We start from the raw sequence: 13036 nt of genomic DNA, 5'->3' as shown, positions 1-13036 counted from the left end.
TCGTATTCTGTGCCATGTTTACTGCCCTGGCCCTTTTTCTGCCAGTCCACCTGCGATTGAGACGATGTATTAGCTATTGAGTATCAAGACTCGGGGGCATGCAGGGGTGATCGCCCTCCAAGCAGTTAAAATAGCTTGCCTTGAAGTCGAAATGCTCGGGAGGCCAGCCTTCGAGCAGTTCGGCCGCATCTTCGAAATTGACAACGCCGAGATCGCCCCAACCACGCTTGAAGAAGGGTTCACTGATGCCAATCCTGCAGGGCAGTCCCACAGCTCATGCATGCAGGGGGTTTCTCGTTGGACTTTCAGCTAATACATACCACTAGCAAATACGTCCATAAGGCAAGGTAGATACTAAGCAGAGACTGTCAACCTATTTTCTTCTCTCACTACACGTCAGCTTTCCTTGGAAACGGATGAGATCTCTGCGTCTCACCGATGTACAAATGTAGCGTATAGGGTGTCCAAAGTCCGACCAGTGGAATTGGAAAGAAGGTCCACAAGAGATGCGGAGTGTTTTTCCAGGTGCTTCAGGGTCATGTCAACTCTAAACACCATCCTCCTCGATTGAGCTCAAGGGCAGCACTCAAAGATTGTGTGGGCCTTGCATACAATCAAATCGTATCTTGGCAGCATGAAATTCTCCTGACATGCTGCGGAGACCTCAACATTTTGGTCATTGAAGCTGTGTCAGAAACACCCCTCGGCATGCACACGTTCTCTCTCTAATAGCGGGAGGAGCCCTGGTGTGCTGCTACATTCAGCCCTCAATTGAACGATGCTACATTTTTCCTTTCGTACAAGGCTGTTACACTTGGTGTCAAGATCACATGCGTCCGACAGATGCGAAGAATCTGGGACGTTTTTTTGGAAATTTATCATTGGAACCCTACAAGGGAGCAAGATCTTAGGGCTTCTGTTACTCAGGTGTCATGCTGCTACAACACACTCATAAAATTTCGCAACATGCCCTTGTCAATGGCACAGCACGGACAGGGTTTTAAAGGACAATAGAAAGCGACACTAAGTGTCACCTGAAAGAAAAAATGACAAAACTTCAGCTGCCAGTGTCAGTAAAATGCCCGCTTTAGCGCCTATGAAACTCTGCATTCAAATGTGCAGACTGTCTCAATCATGGATGCTACTTGCTGCCCAGTGCAGCGCTATCATTACAGCTGCTAGCCCTTGATGACGTTGGTGGCCAAAATGCTGGAGCACTGGTAGCAGCTGGCAAACACGCCCAGGTTGTTCACTTGGTCAACGAGGTTTTTGATGGCCGCCCATGTGCCAAAGCCCACCCCAAAGATAGTGAACCACAGCAACATGACTGTGTTGAGCAGCATTGCCGCCGTCCAGCCCCCAATGAACCTGCACGTGCAAGCAAGTAAGTGGGAAATTTACTATGCAGGCTTTTCTCTTCCACTCTTAGCTACTCCTACAGCAACGGGAACCCTGAGTGCCGCAGTGGCTGCAGGGCAGGCTTCAGGTCAGCTGACAAAGGCTTGACCTTAGCCTTATGTGAAGCCTGCTGGGTATTTTTAGGACAGCTTAAGTATCATGTCCAGCAATCACATACTTGCCAGTCATTCAACGTACTGGCCCATTTGAAATGTGCGCTCTGCATGCTGAAATGCCCTTGGGCTTTGGGGCCTCTCTTGAGCTCAGTGATGCGGTGCATGCATGCACAAAACTGATTATGAATTTATTCTGCAGAGCTGGCAGCCCTACCTGGGCACTTTGGGTGCGTTGTTCCGGGCTTTGGCGCTTTTGTAGACCCAGAGGTAGGCGGCTGTCGGGAAAACAAACGCTGTGAAGGAGTAGCCGACGGCGCCTTGTACGGCGTTGATGGTGTCGAAGAATGGGAAGATCAGCGCAAAAAACCAGACGAGCAGCGCTGCAGCAATGGCACAGACATAAAGTCACACCTGATTATCATTACAGGCCGGCAAATACAAAGCCCAAGGCCATAGGGCATACACGCAGGGCGTCTGCAGCGGGGCCTAAAAAAGTCTGCAGCCTAGCGTTGCATGCCATCTCATCGGAATCTCAAGGACTTTCTCACCTCGCCCACTTTCTTGCTCAGTTTTAAAACCCTCGTTGAGCTTTAGTGATAAGAGCACTGCTAGCAAGCTGCCATAACTATCAGGAATGCTTGCTGTGAGAGGCTGAAAATTTGATATTTTGTCCCAAACAGTGTCTGTAGGCGATAGGCTCACCTACAGGCAGTCTTGAGGGCAGCCGGATCCACAGCGGTTTGTCATGTGTTCCCACCAGCTTCTCCCACATGAAGAACACTGCAGAGTGTCATGAGGACTAGATCACTCTTTTCTAAAATTTTGGTATTGCTGCTTATCAAGACTATTGAATTGATGACTTAGAGTTGTCAGCTCAGCAAAAAAAAGTGGGCGGATTCAAATGCATGCTTGTTGGCTGGCTTTCAGCCCAGTGGGGACGGTACTGTTTTGTGTGCCGGCCATGCAGTCATTTTCAAAGAGATAAGTCATCATTGCCTTTAACAGACAAGGCCAGGCATTTCATGGAAAGGTGTAGCCTACCAGGGGTCACGTAAAGGGCGTAGGCCACGGCTTGGTGAATGATCATCAGCACAATGGATGCATTTCTGGCAGCGTTATTTGGCACTGCTCCATAGATGTTACCTGCGCATACACTAAGACTGCTTCAATTTTCTTTTCTGTACAGAGATTCTGGCATGCCTTCAGAATATTTCAGAATTTACACCAAGAAAAAGTCCATACATGAAAAACAAAATGAGGTGCCAAAGTAAGGAGGAAGGGCTGCCTCGCAGTTTGAATAACATGTGCATTGACAAAACAAGAATTTAAAAGGAAATGGCACAGAGTGAAAGTTCCAAACTCTTACTCCTTTGTGTTTCTGCCAGCGTCTGGGGCCTGTACATCTTTCACAAGTGAGCCCGGGCAAAATGCCTGTTTTGGCCCGCACATGCACCTCACAGCAACTGCAAGAAGGGATTTCTCCGGAGGGAGACTCACTGTACTTGGCATTGTCGGCAGGGAAGGCCAGCTGCGCGAGCAGCGAGTGGGGAATGGTGACAAACCACGTGAAGAGGTAGCTGTAAGGGTAGACGGTGTCATAGCACCCGGGGTTGAACAGTGCATCAATCACCTCAAAAGACATGCTGCGGTCACAAAACATAACAACAAGCTATCAGACGACTGCAGCCTGCCAATTAAAGTTTCTTGATCAGGATTTGACAAAGGCTCCACAGAAACCCAGACAGCACTTTTGAGTTCCTGTGGACAATCTCAGGGATTTCTGATCTGTCCAGTAAAGTTGGCCTTCTATGTGCAAAAAGTTCTGGGCTGAACGAAACCCGTCCCAGAACCCAGAAGCATGAGCCCAATCCGAGGGGAATCCCCCTGAGATGTTAAACCCTGATCCTGGCAAGCTTTAATTGCATGCAAGCAGTTGCTGGTGCCAGAACAGGAGTGACATGATGGAAGTTCCACTCGAGAGTGGGGGTCAGACCTGTGGCCCCCAAAGCCGCTCATGAACACATTGGCGCCCAGAAACACATTCTGCGCTTTGAGTGGGCCAGCCGTCAGAGCATAGCTCGCCTGAGGCAGCCCAGTGGACGCTGCAAGCATTCCCCGACCCCTTAGTACCTCTCTAAATTTGCAATATCATGCACAATCCACCCATTGCATGCTACACGTGCACGGAGTCTGTAGACAAGGATATCTCGACCGCCCACAAGACCAACGGGTCTTTGAGTGTAACAGTAGGCTCTAGTGTGAAAATCATAATAAATTGCTTTCCTGCTCTGATCAGTAAGAAGGGGCAGGCAGGAATATATACCTGCTGTTGCAATAAGGTATACTGCTGTGTATGCAGTGCCCACAAGGGATATAATGTTCAGCAGCCTAAAGTGGCGGAAGTTTGGAACCAGGGACATTGTGACCGAAAGTATCCCTCCCCATATCAGCGTCCAAGTCCTGCACACATCAAAGCAGCTCTTGGCAAACACTCTTTTCCAGAGCGGCAAAAGAATGTGCTTGACATTCCCTGCATGCACCATCGAGCCTAGACCTCATGCACATTCACCTGCCACTGCGTGCCATCCGCTACATGCAGCTACATCGGCTTTATCATCAATCCATGTCCCTTATGCCTCGGCGTGCCATGCTTGTCAAGTCTGCCAGGCGCTCCCAGCACTCACACAAATTGTCAGGTCAATGTGCGGAGAGGGATCTCGCACCGTTTGTCGATGGATGTGTTGAGGTAGTAGGACCCCGTGGCAATGGCCACGATCTGGGCAATCCCCGTGCACAGCAGGGAAATAATGGTGATAACCGTGACAAAAACCTTCACGATACTGCTCCCTGTTAGCTCCCCCACCACATTGAAGTACTGTGTCGCCCTTTTCTCGTGGCCTCCCGCCCATGTACCAGCAGCAATCTGGACACCACAATTTGAACCTCTTCTTACATGTACTCTTTCAAAAAACGTGAATTCAAGTTACCATCTCACAACAGAATAGATGTTTCTCAAAGCCCAGATAGACAACAATCAAAATTCACTCTTCAAGTCAAGGAGCTCCCGAATGTAGTATCACCACTGTACTGTGGAGAAGAGGTGCAATGTTGTCAGGCTGCAGGATTTTAAAAGGGGAAATAGCACCGGACCTTTCTTTGTTTGAGCTCCAGGTAGAGGGTGGTTAGCAAGTGGATGGTCCAGATGGAGCCCAGTGAGTAGAGGACCATCATGGGGATGGCCACTCTCATGCCGCACAGTGAAACTGCGTGAGGCATGGCCAGCATTACTTGCCCAATCTGCACAGCACAAAAAACGCTGAGGCCATCTTGAAGTAGTGCAGTGTGCGTGCCATTGAATGCTCATCCTACCGGTACCATAAAACGCAGGTAAGGGTGGTGCTGACAGGAGCACTGAGATCGGCTGGCATTGTCAAGCATGTAAGTGCTGTGGAGACTGTTTCGGAATGCTGCCTGTGCTGCAGATGTGGTGAGCCATGCGTCCAGTGGGCTTCCCGCTCCACCTCCAAACCAACCTCGTTTCAGGAACGGCGTTTTTGCGTTCTCCCCTGCAAAGGGATCACCAGTCCGTTCTTTACAAAAATGTGGAAAGTTTGCCGCGCATCGATGTATTGCAGGTGGATGCCACCTACCCGAATCCGAATTGTCGAGGGAAGAGTTTCTGACGCTGAGGTCATCGTCGGGCTTGAAAGGGGATTGGAATGCCTCTGCTATGTCGGGCGACGTGCCGGACAGGCCCATACTATGGGCGTCTCGTTGCGCTTCCTGCTGAAACGGCGGCCAATTTTGTCACAATATATAGATTTCTGTAAGAATAGAAGTCGTTACATTAATATAGGAACAAACCACACTAGCGACTACATGGCCCAAGGCCGTTGACCGGTCTTGAGATCTCAACGATCTTGACCACAAGGAGCAGCTCTGAATCCAGGAAGCACCAGATATGTGTTTTTCACACTGTAGTTGACATCACTCATGAGATCAACATAAAATAAAACGTAGTATCGGACGGGATCGGACCTGGTGGAATATCTGGACAAGGTTATTATTACCGCGACAACAAGCGGGGAACCACCTGGAATAAGTACAGATACCTATCTTACAGCTTCTTCAAGTGGTGATATGCTGAGACATCTGCGCAATCAGCAAATCTCTGCACGAAAACACGGCACACTGCAGCACGTGCTGGAAGCCAGTTGGAACGTGCCGTGATCCTTTCGTTACAGTGCTATTTAAATGTCGAATGAGCGACATTTATGTGTGAAATATTTGACTTTTCGCAGAGTTTTGTACTCTGTGCCCTGCTCTTCGAGTCCAAGACTCTTGCTGCCCATCAAAGAAAAGCCCTAGCAGGTTCAATTCAACTGAAGGGCCTGGATAGGAAAGCAAACTGCAGATTATCGACTTGGGGTTCACCAATTATTGCGTTTAAACAAAAAAAATGCCTGCTCGCCTGTCAATCGTCGATCTGTCGGATATCGAAGCACGCAAGCAAGACATCAGCAGGCAACTCCTAGAGGCAGCTACTGGCTCTGGATTCTTCTATGTCACTGGGCATGGAATCTCAAAGGTGCTCTCAAATTCCTTCTTAACGTCGCCTCGCATGCATGCTATCTTCAAGCCGTCCTTTCTCCTGCAGAGCCTTTGTGCCACTTCATGCACCGGCTGTTTCACTGGTGCCCATGCAATATTTTAATGTCGACATTGACGTCGCAAGAAGCCAGAAATGTGAGAAGCAGCAAAACCATGCGTGCCATCATGGTACACAGGAGGAAGTGGAAGAGCAATTTGCAAATGGGCGGCGCTTCATAGATTTGCATGAGGCCACCAAGGCGCCCACGAAGTTTGTGCCAGACCTGTTCATGGGCTGGCGCGGCCGGCAAGACACCAATGCTGCTGTGGGTGAGTACATCAGTACAACATACCTGTAGAAGGGCTTGACCTGCAGAGGTAGCGATCTCTTTGGAATCTGCAGGCTCAGAGGACGTTCTGGTCAGTTGCATGCATGCAGTCAAGTGAACATGGATGGCACGGCTGTGTTGCAGGTAATGATTCATGGGAGCAGTATCTGGTTGGAGTAAATGATCATTACATGGACGCACACAACCTGTGGCAGCCGGAACGGATATTGCCAGGCTTCAGGTACCAATAAAAATAGGCTTCTATCCTCTGATCTGGCAGTTGAGCATGGCAGTGAGAGAAATGAATGCATTGGTGCCAGCGCCATGTAGACTGTTGTAATGCATATATTCCCTTCGCCTGCTGCATGACTTCTGCTCCTGCCCACAAAACTTGAAGCCCTGGTGTGGATTGGCTTGCTTGATCAGGACAAGCGCGCTGGCATTTGCTGCTAAAGCAAACGCAGTGGCTGCAAGCATACTTTCTTGCTTTGAGGAGGCCTTGAAACTGCCAGCCGGGTTCTTTCAAGAGGTCAGGCCCTCTTACATAACAGAGCATCCTGCCATGTCTGATTGTTACCATAACCATATTACAGCTGCAGGCAGCTGTGCAGCATCCAGTTGTCCCTTGTCCAGTAATTCTGTCAGTGGCTGCTAGCTAAAAATTCGTGAAAATTGCCGCCAAATGTATCGTCAATCCGGCTGGTTCCTTCCCTACATCTGACAGTTTTCTGGGCGTCAATTGACAGTTCCTTAGTGTTCACCTGGTGACAGGACACCACTGCAATTTTGTCCTCAAATACAATCTGAATCGGTGCCTTCTGTGCAGCATCTGGACCTGCAGGCGTCAGATGCGCGCACGCTCTTCGGATGGAATTACTACCCAGCGCCTAAGCCCGGCAGCGGCCAGGCGCGCCAGCTGCGGCTGCTGCCGCACGCCGACACCGATGTCATCACCCTGCTTTTCCAACGCCCTGGTACGGCCGCCCCCTCCCACCGGGCATGCACGAAATTTTACATTTTTTGCCAGCACAATCGCAATTCAATTGCAATTTGTCTTCCTCTGGAGGCACTGTTAGCAGCTGCCGCAGAAGCAATTTTAAGCCATTACCAGTCAGTGCAAGTCCATTCTTGCAACATGTGGTCCTTGCCAGACTACGCCTGCAAGTATCATGAGCCACCAAATCTGGAGCGATGCTTGGCTTAGCATCCCTGTCTCTGACCCATGTATTGAAGTCATAGGGCTACATCCAAAGCCAAAAACTGACCTCGGATGATTTCCCTCAGGCGAGCCAGGGTTGGAGATCCTGCCGGGGAAGGACGCCGATGCGCACGCAGCCGACGACCCCTCAGGAAAGGACGCCACCCGATTGAACGGTGCTTGGACGGGGGGACTGCCACGGGGGATCTGGACTCGCATGGACCCCCTGGAAGGAGCTATAACGGTGAACATTGGAAACATGCTGATGCGACTCAGCGATGGTCTGCTGCTCAGCACCTACCACCGCGTCAGGGCACCCCTGCCTGAAGAACAGCCGGTGCGGACGACTTGCGTTGAAATTACAATTTTGTAAAAGATAGTGTGTGAGCATGGACACTGTTACCACTACTGGCGGCCTTTTGAAAAGGCATTGAATCTGCAGCTAGCTGCATTGGCACCAAGAGATATAAAGGCCAGGCAAAAGCATTGAATCATTTTGCCCATTCCTGGTGTGTAGTTCTACGACAAATTCAGGTCTCAAAAAGATGTTCGACAAGCGATGTCGGCTGTGCTCTGAACGGGATTCACTTTGTCACTGCAGGCGGATAGGAATACGATGGTGCTGTTTGTGCATGGCAGAGGGCACGCCGTTATGCAGGGGCCCAGGAAGGTGTACCCGGCGCAGACGGTGGCAGAGATGATTGCGGCGAACGGTAGGGTTCCTTTCGAATTTAATTCGAACAGGCTGTGCTTGCACCAGAGACAGTCCCGGTGTCAACCCCGCCTGCTCATGTTCAAAGATCCTGCTTTGGCAGTAGGGCAATGTGCGCTTGATGAGTCCCAGCTGGGCATGCATGCGAGACATCAGGCGCCTTCATTATTGTGACAAGAAGGCGTGGTTGCTGCAGGGAATGGATATGAGAAGGTGAAGCAAGACAAGGAATGGCAGCAGCAGGCAATGACTTTTTTACCGCACACCTCAAGCCGGCCCGCTGCTATTGAGGCTGTATGAACTGCATGATTTGGCTTGTGAATATGTTGCAAGATTATGGTGTGTCGTTGTGGGAACACGTGTGTTTTGAGCGTCCAACCATGAAGCCAATCCGGCACAACAAAGGTCACAGTGCTGTTGTGTGTGGCCCCATAGAACGGTCAACCATTTACAAGCTTTCAACATCTCTAAGAACCATCAAAATCAGTACTCCTGACCTGATCCCTACTAAGCACAACTCACCAGGGTTTGGGGCTGCTCTGCGGGGAGATGAGGTCATGGCAGCACCATTGAACATAATGGACACAGTTCAGTGAGACATACATAACAACACAGATTTGAAGAGAATGCCCAGAAGGAAGAGCTTACCTGTGATGGAGAGCCAACCAGCGCCCCCGGTCTGCACACATAGTGTTAAGAGGTATCTGATTGTGCAAAAATGTTGGTAAGTATATGGGGAAATGCGTGCCTCCCCGCAGAGCTGAACCCATATATAGTCTACCCACCTCCCTGCGTCCCTCTATATGTGACACTTATTCATAAACGCTGGTGATTGCACCTAAAAATGGTGGAGGATATCAAACCTGTACTCAGATGCACAAAAAAAGCAGATCACCGCGCTCCTCAGACTGCCCATTGCAGCAGCCACATATAGTTGGGCTTGGCCGGATCAGATATCATGCTGATAGCACAGACTGCCTGTCCAAGGCAAACATCTAGAGGGCTAGGAAAGCTTGACCAGCTCCTGAAAACTCAGCCGCATAATTCAGGCCCATCATTCAACCACCGAATCCCTTTCCATGCATATTTTCCGAGGGACAGCCGTGGCATTCAGTGGTTCCCAATCTCTGCACCTTTGGACCCCCATTTGTTCAGCCCGTGGGTTCCTTCTCACCAACCTGTGTCTCTGCTGTGCTGCCATTTATGCCAGAATCCAGCCTGCTTAGTATGACCCTTTGCCACTGTCAGGATGTGGCACCTCAGCCTCAATCCCCAAACATGTGTAGTGCTTGCAGTGGCCGGTGCAACTAAAATTCACATCTTGGGCTTATTCCTGCAAGCGTGGAGCTTGGCTGAGGCAGGAGTGCAGCCGCGGCAGAAAGATTGTGTGCAGATTAAAGCAGTGGAAGGCTGCCCGGCCAAAATGCCTTCAAGTGGGTGCTGCTGCAGGTGCAGTCTGCTCGGGTGGGGTGCTCGGCACTTCTGCATGTTCCTCTGCGCCTGGAAAGGAACACAGCAATTAAGTCAGGCTCTTAGGGCTGTGCTGGAGCCAAGGGAGCTGAAGAGTCAGCTGCCGGATGTTCGGAGGATGTTGAAAACCTGACGACATTGCCAAGAATGCTGAACATTTTCAACATCCCTCAAACTTACCAGCAACAGACTCTTCAGCCAGGCTCCCGTCCTTCGGTTCAAAGCCGGCAGCATGCTCGCAGCATCCTACAGCACCCTTAACTGAAGACCCTGTCTATAATCCAGTTTCCTTGCCATGCATCCTGGAAGGTGTCAGCGGAGAAATGTGGGAACAGGCTCCCACCTTCGGCGCCTTCCTCCTCATACTCTCCCTCTGCCTCTTCTCCCTCATAGTACTCTGCGTACAGCAACAGCAAAATATCAGCAAACCCACATGCGCTGCAACACTGCAGTTGCAGAGCTGCACAATTGCCATATCGCATAGCACCTCTTGAAGTCTCTGTGTCAAGAGCTGTGAACAGCCAGGGGTGTCAAAAACTGGTTTTGCAGCATGCAGCAGCACTTCTGCATGCAGTGCAATGTGCACAACCCATCGGGAGCGCCGTCTCAAGAGATCGTCCACAGGACACACCACAAAACAACAGCCAGCATGGCCGCATGACGGCATAACGGCTGATCACCTCCTGATGTGCCCAAACCCCCACCAGCTGTTCAGGTCACTCCTGCCGAGTTCATGCCGCCATCCCACCCGCTGCCGGTATCAGAGAGCTTTAGCAAGCAGGCAACCTGTGGTGTCCTGGGGTGACTCACCCTCAGCGCCCTCGCCCTCCTGATACTCCTCGCCGTCCACTGCCACGTACTCTGCCTGGATGGGGTTGCCGTGCTCGTCGAATATGTACGGCTCATCTCCCTCGTACTCTTCCTCATCGTCATCGTCATCCAACAGCTCTATCGCCACGTCATCGCTCTGAGCCACCTGCCCCCACACATCATCATGCTCAACTCCAATTCCTCATCAGCATGATGCATTCCACACTTGAGGAGTGCAAGGGGTCCTTCAAGTCATTTAAATTAGCTGCCATGGCCTCACAACTGTTTGTATGCTTCTCATCTTGCATCCTTTGTGTGTGGGAAGTCTTCATCTGCCGGGGTGCCGGAATGTGCAACCAACGGGTGTATAAAAATTAATAAAAATGGTGATGCAGAGGCCAATTTGCGCGACTGGCAGATTCATCACAGCTAAATTTACCAGAAGGATACTGCACTCAAGAATGCATGGGGCAAAGGAGTGCAGGGGGCGCGGACCGGGTTGTGGTAGTAGGCGAGGGGGTTGGGCCAGATCTGCTCCTTGATGATCTCCGCAATCTGCAGCTCGGTCTCCTGCGCCACGTCCCCCTCCAGCCAGGCGAAGAAGGACAGCGTGCCGCGCTTGCGCTTGCTCCCCGTCGGCTTCCCGCCCTCGTACACCGCCACCTCCGTCAGCGACTGCGCGTGCACACACTACATAAGGAGTATGTAAGAGTTATGTAAGTGTTATGTTAGCCAGCAATTTACTCATATCAGCGCACACCGTGCAGGCTGCATTATAATGGCAGACGGGCACATGGCATGTCAACAGGCAGATCCTCCCTATCCAGTGATATCACATTAGAGAAAGAGGGATGCAGACATCAAGGCAGAGCGATAATCATATATTTGGAGTCGGCAAGATTCTAGACCTATTCTGACAAGATAATGCACATTGCCCACAAGAGAAAGTGCATGCATGATCAGAGAAGGTGCACGCAAGATGCAAGGTCTGGTCTCTTAGCCACTGACCGCTTGCTGTGCACAAGGTTCCTGACATCAAGGCAGTTGCAATGAATGATGCCACCACTTTTGCTGCCCTATATCGTGCAGGCAGCTATCTACACCCCGTGCTGCTGGCCCTCATTGCAGCAAGCAGCACGCACTCGAAGCAGGCAACTGTGTGACGGCAGATTGTTCCAACTAAGCCAGGCAAGTGAGACAGATTGAGGTTTATCACCTGGCCCGCGTGCCACTGAGGCCCGGCGCTGCTGATCTCAAAGGTGCCGTCCTCCAGGTAGCTGATGTTCTTCTCCAGCTGCGTGTTGCGGAAGAACCGGTTCTCCAGGAAGGTGAACACGATCTTGAACCCCGACTTGATGTCCGGCGCATCTTCCACTGACACCTGCCATGAACACACCATTTTTTGGCGTCATCAAAAACCTCTGTTGCCACAGAAATGAACTTCTGTCTTGCGCGCACACACAGTACTGCTGAAGGTTGGTGAGAGAAATGCTGAGAGATCTTTGCTGAGCTTCCCAAAGGGCATGATTGCAATGGAAGGAGTGCCACAGGACGGCAATCAGGTGTGCATGCAAGGTGTAATGGCAGTGCGGAACTGGTACCTCTTGGAGATGTGCCAGGCCTTCCTCGTCCTCAGCGGTGATGACTGGGCGGATGGCCTCATGTCCCCTGAACACTTCATGCCAGAAGTCAGGCATCTGGCGGATGATTTCGTTGCGCTCCTTGTAAATTGGCTGCCGCTTCAGGTTGTACTCCTGCTCAATCTGCAGCACTTTGTCGCTGGCCTCGTCGTTCACCTGTGAAGCAGAAACATCTAAGACCTGAGCAGGCAGAAGGTAGCACTGTGCACGGCTCAGGGCCCACGGTAAAGGCTGGAACCTTCCCGTACGTGTACGAGGTGTACTCTCATTCAACACAACCAGCACGCGGTTGACAAAGGCGTTTCAAGTGCAGATGAACAATTGACAACAGCCCCAAGGAAACAGTGCGTACCTCGCTGAGTTTGTCTTGCACATCCGCTAATGCCGCCAAAAATTCGTTTTCCTCCTCATCATATTCGTAAGCCTCCTCGGCACCGGTCAAGTCGCCAAGAGCGTCTGCATCGCCTTCTAACGGTACCTCTTCATTGTCTCCGGCCACTGCTGCCTGGTCTTCCTCGGCATCTTCAGCGGTTGCTGCTTCTATTTTTGTCCTCTTAGTGTTCGACATGACGCCTTTCGGACTCTCAAAATGCAAGGAAAAGTCCCTTAGATCCTGATCGAATGATCTAAGAAGCCCCTTTCAGTCTCTCCTTTCACCGTACCTGCATATTTACGCACTTTCAGACTCACTAGATCTAAACCTTGGTGGGGCTCGTAAGCTTCACGATTTGCCTGGATTCTCACGCGAGCTAGTGCCCGCAGCTTCGGAAGCC

General features: G+C 50.9%; 3 protein-coding genes across 3 annotated transcripts; 1 reads left to right on the top strand and 2 right to left on the bottom strand.

Annotated features, from left to right (window-relative positions):
• Nucleotides 1-1178: 1178 nt before the first annotated feature.
• On the bottom strand, nt 1179-4814 carry COCSUDRAFT_19779 (hypothetical protein; the record flags this gene model as incomplete). Its single annotated transcript, XM_005643835.1, has 9 exons — nt 1179-1368; nt 1729-1894; nt 2217-2294; nt 2556-2657; nt 3012-3157; nt 3508-3616; nt 3838-3974; nt 4238-4404; nt 4665-4814. Coding segments are annotated over 9 exons (1245 nt in total), but the record flags the coding sequence as incomplete, so codon positions are not given.
• A 1159-nt stretch (nt 4815-5973) lies between these two features.
• COCSUDRAFT_44697 (Clavaminate synthase-like protein) lies at nt 5974-8643 on the top strand (the record flags this gene model as incomplete). The annotated part of the gene is made up of 8 exons (XM_005643834.1): nt 5974-6102; nt 6302-6434; nt 6578-6674; nt 6860-6962; nt 7260-7407; nt 7718-7968; nt 8233-8344; nt 8540-8643. The coding sequence occupies 8 exons, from the start codon at nt 5974-5976 to the stop codon at nt 8641-8643; spliced, it is 1077 nt and encodes a 358-aa protein (XP_005643891.1).
• A 134-nt stretch (nt 8644-8777) lies between these two features.
• Nucleotides 8778-12831, bottom strand: COCSUDRAFT_67859 (NAP-domain-containing protein; the record flags this gene model as incomplete). Its single annotated transcript, XM_005643833.1, has 7 exons — nt 8778-9843; nt 10157-10210; nt 10624-10789; nt 11119-11298; nt 11840-12004; nt 12225-12419; nt 12616-12831. 7 exons carry the CDS (start codon nt 12829-12831, stop codon nt 9773-9775), a joined length of 1047 nt encoding a protein of 348 aa, XP_005643890.1. The 3' UTR covers nt 8778-9772.
• Nucleotides 12832-13036: the final 205 nt, after the last annotated feature.

Source organism: Coccomyxa subellipsoidea (genome assembly GCF_000258705.1).
Source record: "Coccomyxa subellipsoidea C-169, whole genome shotgun sequence".
NCBI classification, from domain to species: Eukaryota; Viridiplantae; Chlorophyta; class Trebouxiophyceae; family Coccomyxaceae; genus Coccomyxa; species Coccomyxa subellipsoidea.
This window is presented reverse-complemented; position numbering and strand designations above follow the sequence as displayed.